Source organism: Falco punctatus, assembly GCF_963210335.1.
Source record: "Falco punctatus genome assembly, chromosome: 3".
Taxonomy (NCBI): domain Eukaryota; kingdom Metazoa; phylum Chordata; class Aves; order Falconiformes; family Falconidae; genus Falco; species Falco punctatus.
The window spans coordinates 103,918,969-103,934,068 of NC_137582.1; the positions used below are offsets into that span (position 1 = coordinate 103,918,969).

A 15,100-nucleotide genomic window follows, 5' to 3' on the forward strand; every position below is an offset into this window, starting at 1 on the left:
ATGTTGGCGGCTGCACTGGCGGTGACAAGCCCTCCTCCTTGCAGCTGCCACGTGTCACTGGCAGGGATGGATTTGCTGCTCCTCCTCCTCGTCCTGCTGGCCATGTGCTGTCCTGCGTCCGGCACATGGGACAGCTGTGGGTAAGTGGCCCGAGGCTCTGGGAGGGAGCTTGGGCAAGCCCTTGTGGGCTTGGCTGGAGGGCAGCCAGTGTGGGAGGCTCATTTCCTTGCCAGCACGCAGGCTGTTGGCAGTACTCACCTACGGGGCTAAAGCAGAAAGAGGCAGGGTGTGGACACACGCGTGCCCCACAGGCTTCCCCAGCCCTGCTGGCCAGGCAGCGCCTTGTGGGGAGGGAAGACGGCTGACCGTGAGCCGTAGGGGCGCCAGCCATCCAGCAGGACACTAAGGAGTTTCTCTTTACAGAGGGACCTGCGGGCTCCGGCCCACGGCTTTTCCGTATGGCATGTCGCGCGTTGTGGGTGGCACAGATGCCCAGGCAGGGGCCTGGCCCTGGATCGTCAGCATCCAGAACCCCTGGCAAGCGGGCACGGGTCATACCTGCGGAGGCTCCCTCATCAGCGCACAGTGGGTCCTGACAGCAGCCCACTGCTTCATCGAGGCCAGGTAAGGCGTCGCCGGGAACGCACATAGCCCCACAACACTAGCGCTTGCCCCGTGCGCAGCAGCACGGGCTACTCCCGCCCCATTTCCTCGCAGGACGCCCAGGGCCTGGGTGCTCCTTGAGCCTGAGGCACGCGAGGCCAGTCCCACCCTCCCGAGCGCTGCTCTCCTCTCTCCCTCGGCAAGCGGAAGGCAGGGCAACTGCTGGGCTGCTGCAGCACGTGGCTGTGCTCCCTCTGAGTCCTCTCCCCATTTGCCTTCCAGCTACATCACCATGTGGCGCGTGGTGATCGGTGCCACCCGGCTGACTCAGCTGGGCCCTGAGGCCCAGGTGCGCAACATCAAGCGGCTGCTCCTTCACCAAGGCTACAGTAACATCACGCAGAGGAACGACATTGCCTTGCTGGAGCTGGACCAGCCTGTGCAGTGCAACGCCTACGTTCAGCTTGCCTGCGTGCCCGATGCCTCGCTGAGAGTCTCGCAGCTGAAAAACTGCTACATCAGCGGCTGGGGTGCCACGACTGAAAGATGTGAGTACCGCGGAAGTACTCGTGTGCCGAGCGCAAGCTTGGCACGCTCGGGGCCATTGCTTGGGCTTCCTGACAGCAGAGGCCAGAGCCCCAGTCAGGCTGCGGGGACGTATGCCTCTTGAGAGATGGGCCTGAGCCCTTTCCGCAGAGCAAGGCGGAAGGGAAATGCCGCTATAACGCCTCTCAGGATGCAAAGCCAAGCGCGGGCGAGGCAAGGGATTCCGCCAGGCAGGGGAGGAGAAGCGCCAGTGAGCTGCTGCTTGCTAATTCCTTCCTGTGCTCACAGCTGGACGATCAACGGATGTGCTGCAGGAGGCCCAGGTCCGCCTCATTGATGTCAACGTCTGTAACAGCAGCCGGTGGTACAGAGGGGCCATCCACACGCACAACGTCTGTGCTGGCTATCCGCAGGGCGGCATTGACACCTGCCAGGTAGGAGCGTGCTACGAGCCAAGCCCCGTAGCACAGGCAGCCCCGCCACACGCAACTACGCCAACATGGCCCGGCATGTGCTTGGCCTGGCCAGTGCCCCTCCCACTTCAGGTCCCCACCGCCGGGGGGGCTTATACCCCCTTCCCCATCGGCAGGCCCCTGCCCAGTGCCCCTCTTGTCCCAGAGGCATGGCGCTCTGCCCAGAAAGCCCTCCTAGTGTTCTTGGCAGACCATGGCTCCCCATCCCAAGCCTGCCACAGCTCTCTCCCACACACCCACCATCCCCGTGCAGTGAGGAGAGCCAGCCCCACCTTACAAGCCCACCACCCCTTCCCAGGCAAGGCTCGCTCGACACAGCCTCGCTCTGCAGGGAACACAGCTCCGGCAGGTGCCGTCAGAGAGAAGGAGCCAACCCCCGTGCTGACGGTGGCCACCCAACAACCCCTTTGTCCTCTCTCCTCCTCTGCAGGGGGACAGCGGTGGGCCTCTCGTCTGCCAAGACAGCAGTGCAGACTACTTCTGGCTTGTTGGTGTCACCAGCTGGGGGAGAGGCTGTGCCAGAGCCAGGCAGCCCGGAGTCTACACCTCCACTCAGCACTTCTACGACTGGATCCTGCTACAGATGGGCCTGCGCCCAGCAGTGAGGGCTACTCCAACAGCACGCGCTTGGAGTCATTTTGTCACCACCTCAAGCCCCGTTGCGAGGCCAAGGCCCACAGCAGCACAGTGGGGCGGCTCCTGCCCATTTCCAGTCCAGAAGCTGCTGGACTTCTTTAGCCGGCTGCAGGAGCTCCTGCAGTACCTAAGGGGAAAAACGGTGTGAGCAGCAGGACAAACGGCACGCAGGGCAGGCTGCAGTGTGCCACCACCGTTTCCTTTGGGGCAATGCCTGCCGATGCAAAGGCCACCTCAGCGTCAAAGGGCTGCTCTGCCCTGCGCCCGTGCCTCGGGAGGCACACACCTGATGAGGCTGACCACATGCTTGAAATAAAATGTTTCGGTGCTCACAGCAAACCAGGCTTCAGCTCAAGTCAGTCTCCTGTGCGAGGCAAGGACTTCCACGCCCGGCACCTGCCAAGCGAGGCAGGCTGCAGGCAGACAAGGCGGGCACAAAGGGAAAGAGTCCCTGCAAAGGGCTGAAAGTGGGCCTGCTCAGGGAGGAGGGGGAGGCTGCACTGGAGGAAGGGAACACAGGTCACCACGGGCTGGAGGGCTTGGGGAAAGGAGCTGGAAACACAGAACGTCTTTGGCCAGCTCCTGGTGGGATCCCGCTGCGCTTGTGGATGAGCCACAAGTGACCCTGAAACTGGACTCTCATGACCCAGGACAGACGCGTCTAGAAAGACCCAAGGGTTGCGCTGAGGATTTGGGGAAGGAGCTTGCCTTCGAGCCCCACATATGCCACAGACTTCATTTCCATCCTGTGTCGCGGTTTAACCCCGGCCGGCAACCAAACGCTACCGGCAACCAAACGCCACGCAGCCACTTGCGCACTCCCCCCCACCCGGAGGGGTGGGGAGGAGAACCAGAAAGCAATGTAAAGCTGGAGGGTTGAGATAAGAACAATGTAATAATTTAGACAGAAGAAAGAGTGAAGAACAACAGTAACAATACCAAGAAGAAGAATAACAACAACAACAACAACAACAATAACGATTAGGATGGAAAGGTGGGGGAAAAGGGTAAAATCAAAAGGAAGGGAGAAGGAAAAAAAGGAAATGATGCACAGTACAACTGCTCACCACCCGCTGACCGATGCCCAGCCAGTCCCTGAGCAAGATTCCCCCCGCCAGCTAACCCTCCAAGTTTCTATACCAAGCATGACGTCCCACGGGACGGAATACCTCTGTGGCTGCTTCACGTCAGCTGACCTGGCTGTGTCCCTTCCCAGTCTCTTGTGCCCCTCCAGCACTCTGGCTGGCAAGGCCCAAGAAACCAAAAAGGCCTTGACTTAGCAGAAACGCCAGGCAGCAACAACCGAAAACATCAGTGCAGCTACCAACATTGTTCTCACATCATAGCCAAAACACAGCACTTCACTAGCTACGAAGAAGAACGTTAACTCCATCCCAGCTGAAACCAGGACACGGGGCCATCTCCTACTCGGCATGTGCTGCACAGGTCTTTGTAGCCTTCTTGATCGGTGCTGACGTGCGGAATCAAACTCTACAACTCAAGGAGGGTTATCAAGCAGGCATGTTTATCGGGGCTCCGGCTGCAAGGGGGATCGCTCCTCCTCACTTGCACACCCAGGGCTTAAGTAAGCAGATCCCTATTACACAGAAGCATACGTATTCATTAGATTCCCGAGAAAAGGCGGGGTTATTACCATTCGGTCCAGGAACTCAGTATCATAAGCCTCCTCACTCTGGCGCGGGTGCGTTGACACCTGCTGGTCCTGGGCTGGGCTCTCTGGGAGGAAGGCTCGCACCCTTCCTCAGGATGTACTTTTCCCTTTGGCGCGCAGTGCTGAGGAGTCCACGCCAGCAAGCGCAGAGCCAGGTTGTACTGGTTCTCTTCCCGGCTCGTACATCTTGCAGACAACATAGTTCTTGCTTACAACGTAGCTAGTCGATCGGTATCGACACGTGCAGACCGTAGTGTCCTTGTTAGTCAGTCCGTTAAACACAAGTGCCGAAGCACCAGTTGCAAGGTCTGCATATTTACCGAATGATTTTCAGCTTGAACTCTCTCCGTGCAGAGTCTTTACTTCTGAGCGTCATGGCCTGTGACCGCCTTGCTGCCATCCGAAAAGCCCTGCACACTGGGACCCTCCTAGGTGGCAGAGCTTGTGTCCACACGGCAGCAGCTGCCTTGGGCCAGGGGGTTGCTCAGCCCAGCAGCACCAGGAAGTGTGGAATTGAAACCGGGAGCGAAGCCGCTAAGACAAAACCAGTACCCTATGAAGTTGGAATCCTGGCTCGGACTGGAGCCTAGAAGTCATAATTGCCTAAAACAGGGGTTGTTGCAAAGCCACATGCCCAGGAGCAGCATGTAGTACAACATCTAAGGGCTGTGAATCAAATAGCGATTGACCAACACCCGGTGCGGCCTAATCCTCCCGCTTTGTTAACAGCGACAGGTGATTCTAATGTCTGTTTTACAGCATTGGACTTGGAAGGCGCCTTCTTTGGCGTTCTGATTGTATGTCCTCGGCCGTGCGTAGCAGGTGCCACAACTGCCCTCTTCAGTGTTGGTCCAGAACCGCAATCCAACCCAGAGAGAGCAGGGACACGAAGCCTGCCAGAGGGCGTTGCTGTGGCTGACATAGCCAGCGAGGACTGTGCTGCGTGTGCCTTTCCCTGTGCTGCGTGCAGGAAGGTTGGCACTGCTGGGCTAGGCTTGGCTTCTTTGGCTTGCCCGTCACTGCTTGCCTGCCACGACCATCAAAAGAGTGTCTCTTCAAGAGCCAAGCACGCGCGTGCTGCCTCTAGTGGTTGCGTTCTCTGTTGTGTGTCTCTTTATTGGGAAGGAGCAGGTGGCAAAGGGCTGCCGAGAGCAGGGCGGCAGTGACCTTCGCAAAGAGGTAGCGACGCCACGCTTGGTTTTTCCTGTGAGCTGTTAGCAGGCAGAGCCGGGAGCCAGGCGCTGCTGCCTGCCACGGGGCCTGCCCACCCTCATCGCGCAAAGGGAGCATTCCGCGGGGCTCTGTGGGGGCTGTGCGATCCCAGCTCCTGCCTCCCGTCCTGCTTGGAACCCCTCCTGTTGCCCCCCCTCCCCGCAGAGGCCACCACGCCCAGCCCCGTGGCAACCAGCCACTCTGTGACATCACCCCCGGGGCCAAGGTCATCCCGGGCAACGCAAGTTCAGGGGGCAGTATGTTGGCGGCTGCACTGGCGGTGACAAGCCCTCCTCCTTGCAGCTGCCACGTGTCACTGGCAGGGATGGATTTGCTGCTCCTCCTCCTCGTCCTGCTGGCCATGTGCTGTCCTGCGTCCGGCACATGGGACAGCTGTGGGTAAGTGGCCCGAGGCTCTGGGAGGGAGCTTGGGCAAGCCCTTGTGGGCTTGGCTGGAGGGCAGCCAGTGTGGGAGGCTCATTTCCTTGCCAGCACGCAGGCTGTTGGCAGTACTCACCTACGGGGCTAAAGCAGAAAGAGGCAGGGTGTGGACACACGCGTGCCCCACAGGCTTCCCCAGCCCTGCTGGCCAGGCAGCGCCTTGTGGGGAGGGAAGACGGCTGACCGTGAGCCGTAGGGGCGCCAGCCATCCAGCAGGACACTAAGGAGTTTCTCTTTACAGAGGGACCTGCGGGCTCCGGCCCACGGCTTTTCCGTATGGCATGTCGCGCGTTGTGGGTGGCACAGATGCCCAGGCAGGGGCCTGGCCCTGGATCGTCAGCATCCAGAACCCCTGGCAAGCGGGCACGGGTCATACCTGCGGAGGCTCCCTCATCAGCGCACAGTGGGTCCTGACAGCAGCCCACTGCTTCATCGAGGCCAGGTAAGGCGTCGCCGGGAACGCACATAGCCCCACAACACTAGCGCTTGCCCCGTGCGCAGCAGCACGGGCTACTCCCGCCCCGTTTCCTCGCAGGACGCCCAGGGCCTGGGTGCTCCTTGAGCCTGAGGCACGCGAGGCCAGTCCCACCCTCCCGAGCGCTGCTCTCCTCTCTCCCTCGGCAAGCGGAAGGCAGGGCAACTGCTGGGCTGCTGCAGCACGTGGCTGTGCTCCCTCTGAGTCCTCTCCCCATTTGCCTTCCAGCTACATCACCATGTGGCGCGTGGTGATCGGTGCCACCCGGCTGACTCAGCTGGGCCCTGAGGCCCAGGTGCGCAACATCAAGCGGCTGCTCCTTCACCAAGGCTACAGTAACATCACGCAGAGGAACGACATTGCCTTGCTGGAGCTGGACCAGCCTGTGCAGTGCAACGCCTACGTTCAGCTTGCCTGCGTGCCCGATGCCTCGCTGAGAGTCTCGCAGCTGAAAAACTGCTACATCAGCGGCTGGGGTGCCACGACTGAAAGATGTGAGTACCGCGGAAGTACTCGTGTGCCGAGCGCAAGCTTGGCACGCTCGGGGCCATTGCTTGGGCTTCCTGACAGCAGAGGCCAGAGCCCCAGTCAGGCTGCGGGGACGTATGCCTCTTGAGAGATGGGCCTGAGCCCTTTCCGCAGAGCAAGGCGGAAGGGAAATGCCGCTATAACGCCTCTCAGGATGCAAAGCCAAGCGCGGGCGAGGCAAGGGATTCCGCCAGGCAGGGGAGGAGAAGCGCCAGTGAGCTGCTGCTTGCTAATTCCTTCCTGTGCTCACAGCTGGACGATCAACGGATGTGCTGCAGGAGGCCCAGGTCCGCCTCATTGATGTCAACGTCTGTAACAGCAGCCGGTGGTACAGAGGGGCCATCCACACGCACAACGTCTGTGCTGGCTATCCGCAGGGCGGCATTGACACCTGCCAGGTAGGAGCGTGCTACGAGCCAAGCCCCGTAGCACAGGCAGCCCCGCCACACGCAACTACGCCAACATGGCCCGGCATGTGCTTGGCCTGGCCAGTGCCCCTCCCACTTCAGGTCCCCACCGCCGGGGGGGCTTATACCCCCTTCCCCATCGGCAGGCCCCTGCCCAGTGCCCCTCTTGTCCCAGAGGCATGGCGCTCTGCCCAGAAAGCCCTCCTAGTGTTCTTGGCAGACCATGGCTCCCCATCCCAAGCCTGCCACAGCTCTCTCCCACACACCCACCATCCCCGTGCAGTGAGGAGAGCCAGCCCCACCTTACAAGCCCACCACCCCTTCCCAGGCAAGGCTCGCTCGACACAGCCTCGCTCTGCAGGGAACACAGCTCCGGCAGGTGCCGTCAGAGAGAAGGAGCCAACCCCCGTGCTGACGGTGGCCACCCAACAACCCCTTTGTCCTCTCTCCTCCTCTGCAGGGGGACAGCGGTGGGCCTCTCGTCTGCCAAGACAGCAGTGCAGACTACTTCTGGCTTGTTGGTGTCACCAGCTGGGGGAGAGGCTGTGCCAGAGCCAGGCAGCCCGGAGTCTACACCTCCACTCAGCACTTCTACGACTGGATCCTGCTACAGATGGGCCTGCGCCCAGCAGTGAGGGCTACTCCAACAGCACGCGCTTGGAGTCATTTTGTCACCACCTCAAGCCCCGTTGCGAGGCCAAGGCCCACAGCAGCACAGTGGGGCGGCTCCTGCCCATTTCCAGTCCAGAAGCTGCTGGACTTCTTTAGCCGGCTGCAGGAGCTCCTGCAGTACCTAAGGGGAAAAACGGTGTGAGCAGCAGGACAAACGGCACGCAGGGCAGGCTGCAGTGTGCCACCACCGTTTCCTTTGGGGCAATGCCTGCCGATGCAAAGGCCACCTCAGCGTCAAAGGGCTGCTCTGCCCTGCGCCCGTGCCTCGGGAGGCACACACCTGATGAGGCTGACCACATGCTTGAAATAAAATGTTTCGGTGCTCACAGCAAACCAGGCTTCAGCTCAAGTCAGTCTCCTGTGCGAGGCAAGGACTTCCACGCCCGGCACCTGCCAAGCGAGGCAGGCTGCAGGCAGACAAGGCGGGCACAAAGGGAAAGAGTCCCTGCAAAGGGCTGAAAGTGGGCCTGCTCAGGGAGGAGGGGGAGGCTGCACTGGAGGAAGGGAACACAGGTCACCACGGGCTGGAGGGCTTGGGGAAAGGAGCTGGAAACACAGAACGTCTTTGGCCAGCTCCTGGTGGGATCCCGCTGCGCTTGTGGATGAGCCACAAGTGACCCTGAAACTGGACTCTCATGACCCAGGACAGACGCGTCTAGAAAGACCCAAGGGTTGCGCTGAGGATTTGGGGAAGGAGCTTGCCTTCGAGCCCCACATATGCCACAGACTTCATTTCCATCCTGTGTCGCGGTTTAACCCCGGCCGGCAACCAAACGCTACCGGCAACCAAACGCCACGCAGCCACTTGCGCACTCCCCCCCACCCGGAGGGGTGGGGAGGAGAACCAGAAAGCAATGTAAAGCTGGAGGGTTGAGATAAGAACAATGTAATAATTTAGACAGAAGAAAGAGTGAAGAACAACAGTAACAATACCAAGAAGAAGAATAACAACAACAACAACAATAACGATTAGGATGGAAAGGTGGGGGAAAAGGGTAAAATCAAAAGGAAGGGAGAAGGAAAAAAAGGAAATGATGCACAGTACAACTGCTCACCACCCGCTGACCGATGCCCAGCCAGTCCCTGAGCAAGATTCCCCCCGCCAGCTAACCCTCCAAGTTTCTATACCAAGCATGACGTCCCACGGGACGGAATACCTCTGTGGCTGCTTCACGTCAGCTGACCTGGCTGTGTCCCTTCCCAGTCTCTTGTGCCCCTCCAGCACTCTGGCTGGCAAGGCCCAAGAAATCAAAAAGGCCTTGACTTAGCAGAAACGCCAGGCAGCAACAACCGAAAACATCAGTGCAGCTACCAACATTGTTCTCACATCATAGCCAAAACACAGCACTTCACTAGCTACGAAGAAGAACGTTAACTCCATCCCAGCTGAAACCAGGACACGGGGCCATCTCCTACTCGGCATGTGCTGCACAGGTCTTTGTAGCCTTCTTGATCGGTGCTGACGTGCGGAATCAAACTCTACAACTCAAGGAGGGTTATCAAGCAGGCATGTTTATCGGGGCTCCGGCTGCAAGGGGGATCGCTCCTCCTCACTTGCACACCCAGGGCTTAAGTAAGCAGATCCCTATTACACAGAAGCATACGCATTCATTAGATTCCCGAGAAAAGGCGGGGTTATTACCATTCGGTCCAGGAACTCAGTATCATAAGCCTCCTCACTCTGGCGCGGGTGCGTTGACACCTGCTGGTCCTGGGCTGGGCTCTCTGGGAGGAAGGCTTGCACCCTTCCTCAGGATGTACTTTTCCCTTTGGCGCGCAGTGCTGAGGAGTCCACGCCAGCAAGCGCAGAGCCAGGTTGTACTGGTTCTCTTCCCGGCTCGTACATCTTGCAGACAACATAGTTCTTGCTTACAACGTAGCTAGTCGATCGGTATCGACACGTGCAGACCGTAGTGTCCTTGTTAGTCAGTCCGTTAAACACAAGTGCCGAAGCACCAGTTGCAAGGTCTGCATATTTACCGAATGATTTTCAGCTTGAACTCTCTCCGTGCAGAGTCTTTACTTCTGAGCGTCATGGCCTGTGACCGCCTTGCTGCCATCCGAAAAGCCCTGCACACTGGGACCCTCCTAGGTGGCAGAGCTTGTGTCCACACGGCAGCAGCTGCCTTGGGCCAGGGGGTTGCTCAGCCCAGCAGCACCAGGAAGTGTGGAATTGAAACCGGGAGCGAAGCCGCTAAGACAAAACCAGTACCCTATGAAGTTGGAATCCTGGCTCGGACTGGAGCCTAGAAGTCATAATTGCCTAAAACAGGGGTTGTTGCAAAGCCACATGCCCAGGAGCAGCATGTAGTACAACATCTAAGGGCTGTGAATCAAATAGCGATTGACCAACACCCGGTGCGGCCTAATCCTCCCGCTTTGTTAACAGCGACAGGTGATTCTAATGTCTGTTTTACAGCATTGGACTTGGAAGGCGCCTTCTTTGGCGTTCTGATTGTATGTCCTCGGCCGTGCGTAGCAGGTGCCACAACTGCCCTCTTCAGTGTTGGTCCAGAACCGCAATCCAACCCAGAGAGAGCAGGGACACGAAGCCTGCCAGAGGGCGTTGCTGTGGCTGACATAGCCAGCGAGGACTGTGCTGCGTGTGCCTTTCCCTGTGCTGCGTGCAGGAAGGTTGGCACTGCTGGGCTAGGCTTGGCTTCTTTGGCTTGCCCGTCACTGCTTGCCTGCCACGACCATCAAAAGAGTGTCTCTTCAAGAGCCAAGCACGCGCGTGCTGCCTCTAGTGGTTGCGTTCTCTGTTGTGTGTCTCTTTATTGGGAAGGAGCAGGTGGCAAAGGGCTGCCGAGAGCAGGGCGGCAGTGACCTTCGCAAAGAGGTAGCGACGCCACGCTTGGTTTTTCCTGTGAGCTGTTAGCAGGCAGAGCCGGGAGCCAGGCGCTGCTGCCTGCCACGGGGCCTGCCCACCCTCATCGCGCAAAGGGAGCATTCCGCGGGGCTCTGTGGGGGCTGTGCGATCCCAGCTCCTGCCTCCCGTCCTGCTTGGAACCCCTCCTGTTGCCCCCCCTCCCCGCAGAGGCCACCACGCCCAGCCCCGTGGCAACCAGCCACTCTGTGACATCACCCCCGGGGCCAAGGGCATCCCGGGCAACGCAAGTTCAGGGGGCAGTATGTTGGCGGCTGCACTGGCGGTGACAAGCCCTCCTCCTTGCAGCTGCCACGTGTCACTGGCAGGGATGGATTTGCTGCTCCTCCTCCTCGTCCTGCTGGCCATGTGCTGTCCTGCGTCCGGCACATGGGACAGCTGTGGGTAAGTGGCCCGAGGCTCTGGGAGGGAGCTTGGGCAAGCCCTTGTGGGCTTGGCTGGAGGGCAGCCAGTGTGGGAGGCTCATTTCCTTGCCAGCACGCAGGCTGTTGGCAGTACTCACCTACGGGGCTAAAGCAGAAAGAGGCAGGGTGTGGACACACGCGTGCCCCACAGGCTTCCCCAGCCCTGCTGGCCAGGCAGCGCCTTGTGGGGAGGGAAGACGGCTGACCGTGAGCCGTAGGGGCACCAGCCATCCAGCAGGACACTAAGGAGTTTCTCTTTACAGAGGGACCTGCGGGCTCCGGCCCACGGCTTTTCCGTATGGCATGTCGCGCGTTGTGGGTGGCACAGATGCCCAGGCAGGGGCCTGGCCCTGGATCGTCAGCATCCAGAACCCCTGGCAAGCGGGCACGGGTCATACCTGCGGAGGCTCCCTCATCAGCGCACAGTGGGTCCTGACAGCAGCCCACTGCTTCATCGAGGCCAGGTAAGGCGTCGCCGGGAACGCACATAGCCCCACAACACTAGCGCTTGCCCCGTGCGCAGCAGCACGGGCTACTCCCGCCCCATTTCCTCGCAGGACGCCCAGGGCCTGGGTGCTCCTTGAGCCTGAGGCACGCGAGGCCAGTCCCACCCTCCCGAGCGCTGCTCTCCTCTCTCCCTCGGCAAGCGGAAGGCAGGGCAACTGCTGGGCTGCTGCAGCACGTGGCTGTGCTCCCTCTGAGTCCTCTCCCCATTTGCCTTCCAGCTACATCACCATGTGGCGCGTGGTGATCGGTGCCACCCGGCTGACTCAGCTGGGCCCTGAGGCCCAGGTGCGCAACATCAAGCGGCTGCTCCTTCACCAAGGCTACAGTAACATCACGCAGAGGAACGACATTGCCTTGCTGGAGCTGGACCAGCCTGTGCAGTGCAACGCCTACGTTCAGCTTGCCTGCGTGCCCGATGCCTCGCTGAGAGTCTCGCAGCTGAAAAACTGCTACATCAGCGGCTGGGGTGCCACGACTGAAAGATGTGAGTACCGCGGAAGTACTCGTGTGCCGAGCGCAAGCTTGGCACGCTCGGGGCCATTGCTTGGGCTTCCTGACAGCAGAGGCCAGAGCCCCAGTCAGGCTGCGGGGACGTATGCCTCTTGAGAGATGGGCCTGAGCCCTTTCCGCAGAGCAAGGCGGAAGGGAAATGCCGCTATAACGCCTCTCAGGATGCAAAGCCAAGCGCGGGCGAGGCAAGGGATTCCGCCAGGCAGGGGAGGAGAAGCGCCAGTGAGCTGCTGCTTGCTAATTCCTTCCTGTGCTCACAGCTGGACGATCAACGGATGTGCTGCAGGAGGCCCAGGTCCGCCTCATTGATGTCAACGTCTGTAACAGCAGCCGGTGGTACAGAGGGGCCATCCACACGCACAACGTCTGTGCTGGCTATCCGCAGGGCGGCATTGACACCTGCCAGGTAGGAGCGTGCTACGAGCCAAGCCCCGTAGCACAGGCAGCCCCGCCACACGCAACTACGCCAACATGGCCCGGCATGTGCTTGGCCTGGCCAGTGCCCCTCCCACTTCAGGTCCCCACCGCCGGGGGGGCTTATACCCCCTTCCCCATCGGCAGGCCCCTGCCCAGTGCCCCTCTTGTCCCAGAGGCATGGCGCTCTGCCCAGAAAGCCCTCCTAGTGTTCTTGGCAGACCATGGCTCCCCATCCCAAGCCTGCCACAGCTCTCTCCCACACACCCACCATCCCCGTGCAGTGAGGAGAGCCAGCCCCACCTTACAAGCCCACCACCCCTTCCCAGGCAAGGCTCGCTCGACACAGCCTCGCTCTGCAGGGAACACAGCTCCGGCAGGTGCCGTCAGAGAGAAGGAGCCAACCCCCGTGCTGACGGTGGCCACCCAACAACCCCTTTGTCCTCTCTCCTCCTCTGCAGGGGGACAGCGGTGGGCCTCTCGTCTGCCAAGACAGCAGTGCAGACTACTTCTGGCTTGTTGGTGTCACCAGCTGGGGGAGAGGCTGTGCCAGAGCCAGGCAGCCCGGAGTCTACACCTCCACTCAGCACTTCTACGACTGGATCCTGCTACAGATGGGCCTGCGCCCAGCAGTGAGGGCTACTCCAACAGCACGCGCTTGGAGTCATTTTGTCACCACCTCAAGCCCCGTTGCGAGGCCAAGGCCCACAGCAGCACAGTGGGGCGGCTCCTGCCCATTTCCAGTCCAGAAGCTGCTGGACTTCTTTAGCCGGCTGCAGGAGCTCCTGCAGTACCTAAGGGGAAAAACGGTGTGAGCAGCAGGACAAACGGCACGCAGGGCAGGCTGCAGTGTGCCACCACCGTTTCCTTTGGGGCAATGCCTGCCGATGCAAAGGCCACCTCAGCGTCAAAGGGCTGCTCTGCCCTGCGCCCGTGCCTCGGGAGGCACACACCTGATGAGGCTGACCACATGCTTGAAATAAAATGTTTCGGTGCTCACAGCAAACCAGGCTTCAGCTCAAGTCAGTCTCCTGTGCGAGGCAAGGACTTCCACGCCCGGCACCTGCCAAGCGAGGCAGGCTGCAGGCAGACAAGGCGGGCACAAAGGGAAAGAGTCCCTGCAAAGGGCTGAAAGTGGGCCTGCTCAGGGAGGAGGGGGAGGCTGCACTGGAGGAAGGGAACACAGGTCACCACGGGCTGGAGGGCTTGGGGAAAGGAGCTGGAAACACAGAACGTCTTTGGCCAGCTCCTGGTGGGATCCCGCTGCGCTTGTGGATGAGCCACAAGTGACCCTGAAACTGGACTCTCATGACCCAGGACAGACGCATCTAGAAAGACCCAAGGGTTGCGCTGAGGATTTGGGGAAGGAGCTTGCCTTCGAGCCCCACATATGCCACAGACTTCATTTCCATCCTGTGTCGCGGTTTAACCCCGGCCGGCAACCAAACGCTACCGGCAACCAAACGCCACGCAGCCACTTGCGCACTCCCCCCCACCCGGAGGGGTGGGGAGGAGAACCAGAAAGCAATGTAAAGCTGGAGGGTTGAGATAAGAACAATGTAATAATTTAGACAGAAGAAAGAGTGAAGAACAACAGTAACAATACCAAGAAGAAGAATAACAACAACAACAACAACAACAATAACGATTAGGATGGAAAGGTGGGGGAAAAGGGTAAAATCAAAAGGAAGGGAGAAGGAAAAAAAGGAAATGATGCACAGTACAACTGCTCACCACCCGCTGACCGATGCCCAGCCAGTCCCTGAGCAAGATTCCCCCCGCCAGCTAACCCTCCAAGTTTCTATACCAAGCATGACGTCCCACGGGACGGAATACCTCTGTGGCTGCTTCACGTCAGCTGACCTGGCTGTGTCCCTTCCCAGTCTCTTGTGCCCCTCCAGCACTCTGGCTGGCAAGGCCCAAGAAACCAAAAAGGCCTTGACTTAGCAGAAACGCCAGGCAGCAACAACCGAAAACATCAGTGCAGCTACCAACATTGTTCTCACATCATAGCCAAAACACAGCACTTCACTAGCTACGAAGAAGAAAGTTAACTCCATCCCAGCTGAAACCAGGACACGGGGCCATCTCCTACTCAGCATGTGCTGCACAGGTCTTTGTAGCCTTCTTGATCGGTGCTGACGTGCGGAATCAAACTCTACAACTCAAGGAGGGTTATCAAGCAGGCATGTTTATCGGGGCTCCGGCTGCAAGGGGGATCGCTCCTCCTCACTTGCACACCCAGGGCTTAAGTAAGCAGATCCATATTACACAGAAGCGTACGTATTCATTAGATTCCCGAGAAAAGGCGGGGTTATTACCATTCGGTCCAGGAACTCAGTATCATAAGCCTTCTCACTCTGGCGCGGGTGCGTTGACACCTGCTGGTCCTGGGCTGGGCTCTCTGGGAGGAAGGCTTGCACCCTTCCTCAGGATGTACTTTTCCCTTTGGCGCGCAGTGCTGAGGAGTCCACGCCAGCAAGCGCAGAGCCAGGTTGTACTGGTTCTCTTCCCGGCTCGTACATCTTGCAGACAACATAGTTCTTGCTTACAACGTAGCTAGTCGATCGGTATCGACACGTGCAGACCGTAGTGTCCTTGTTAGTCAGTCCGTTAAACACAAGTGCCGAAGCACCAGTTGCAAGGTCTGCATATTTACCGAATGATTTTCAGCTTGAACTCTCTCCGTGCAGAGTCTTTACTTCTGAGCGTC

At 59.5% G+C, this 15,100-nt stretch overlaps 1 protein-coding gene across 1 annotated transcript; it reads left to right on the forward strand.

The window, feature by feature from the left end:
* Positions 1 to 9,699: 9,699 nt before the first annotated feature.
* Positions 9,700 to 15,095, forward strand: LOC308061114 (acrosin-like; the record flags this gene model as incomplete). Its single annotated transcript, XM_080380665.1, has 7 exons — positions 9,700 to 9,757; positions 10,085 to 10,268; positions 10,703 to 10,936; positions 11,682 to 11,947; positions 12,234 to 12,379; positions 12,849 to 13,019; positions 15,081 to 15,095. 7 exons carry the CDS (start codon positions 9,700 to 9,702, stop codon positions 15,093 to 15,095), a joined length of 1,074 nt encoding a protein of 357 aa, XP_080236791.1.
* Positions 15,096 to 15,100: the final 5 nt, after the last annotated feature.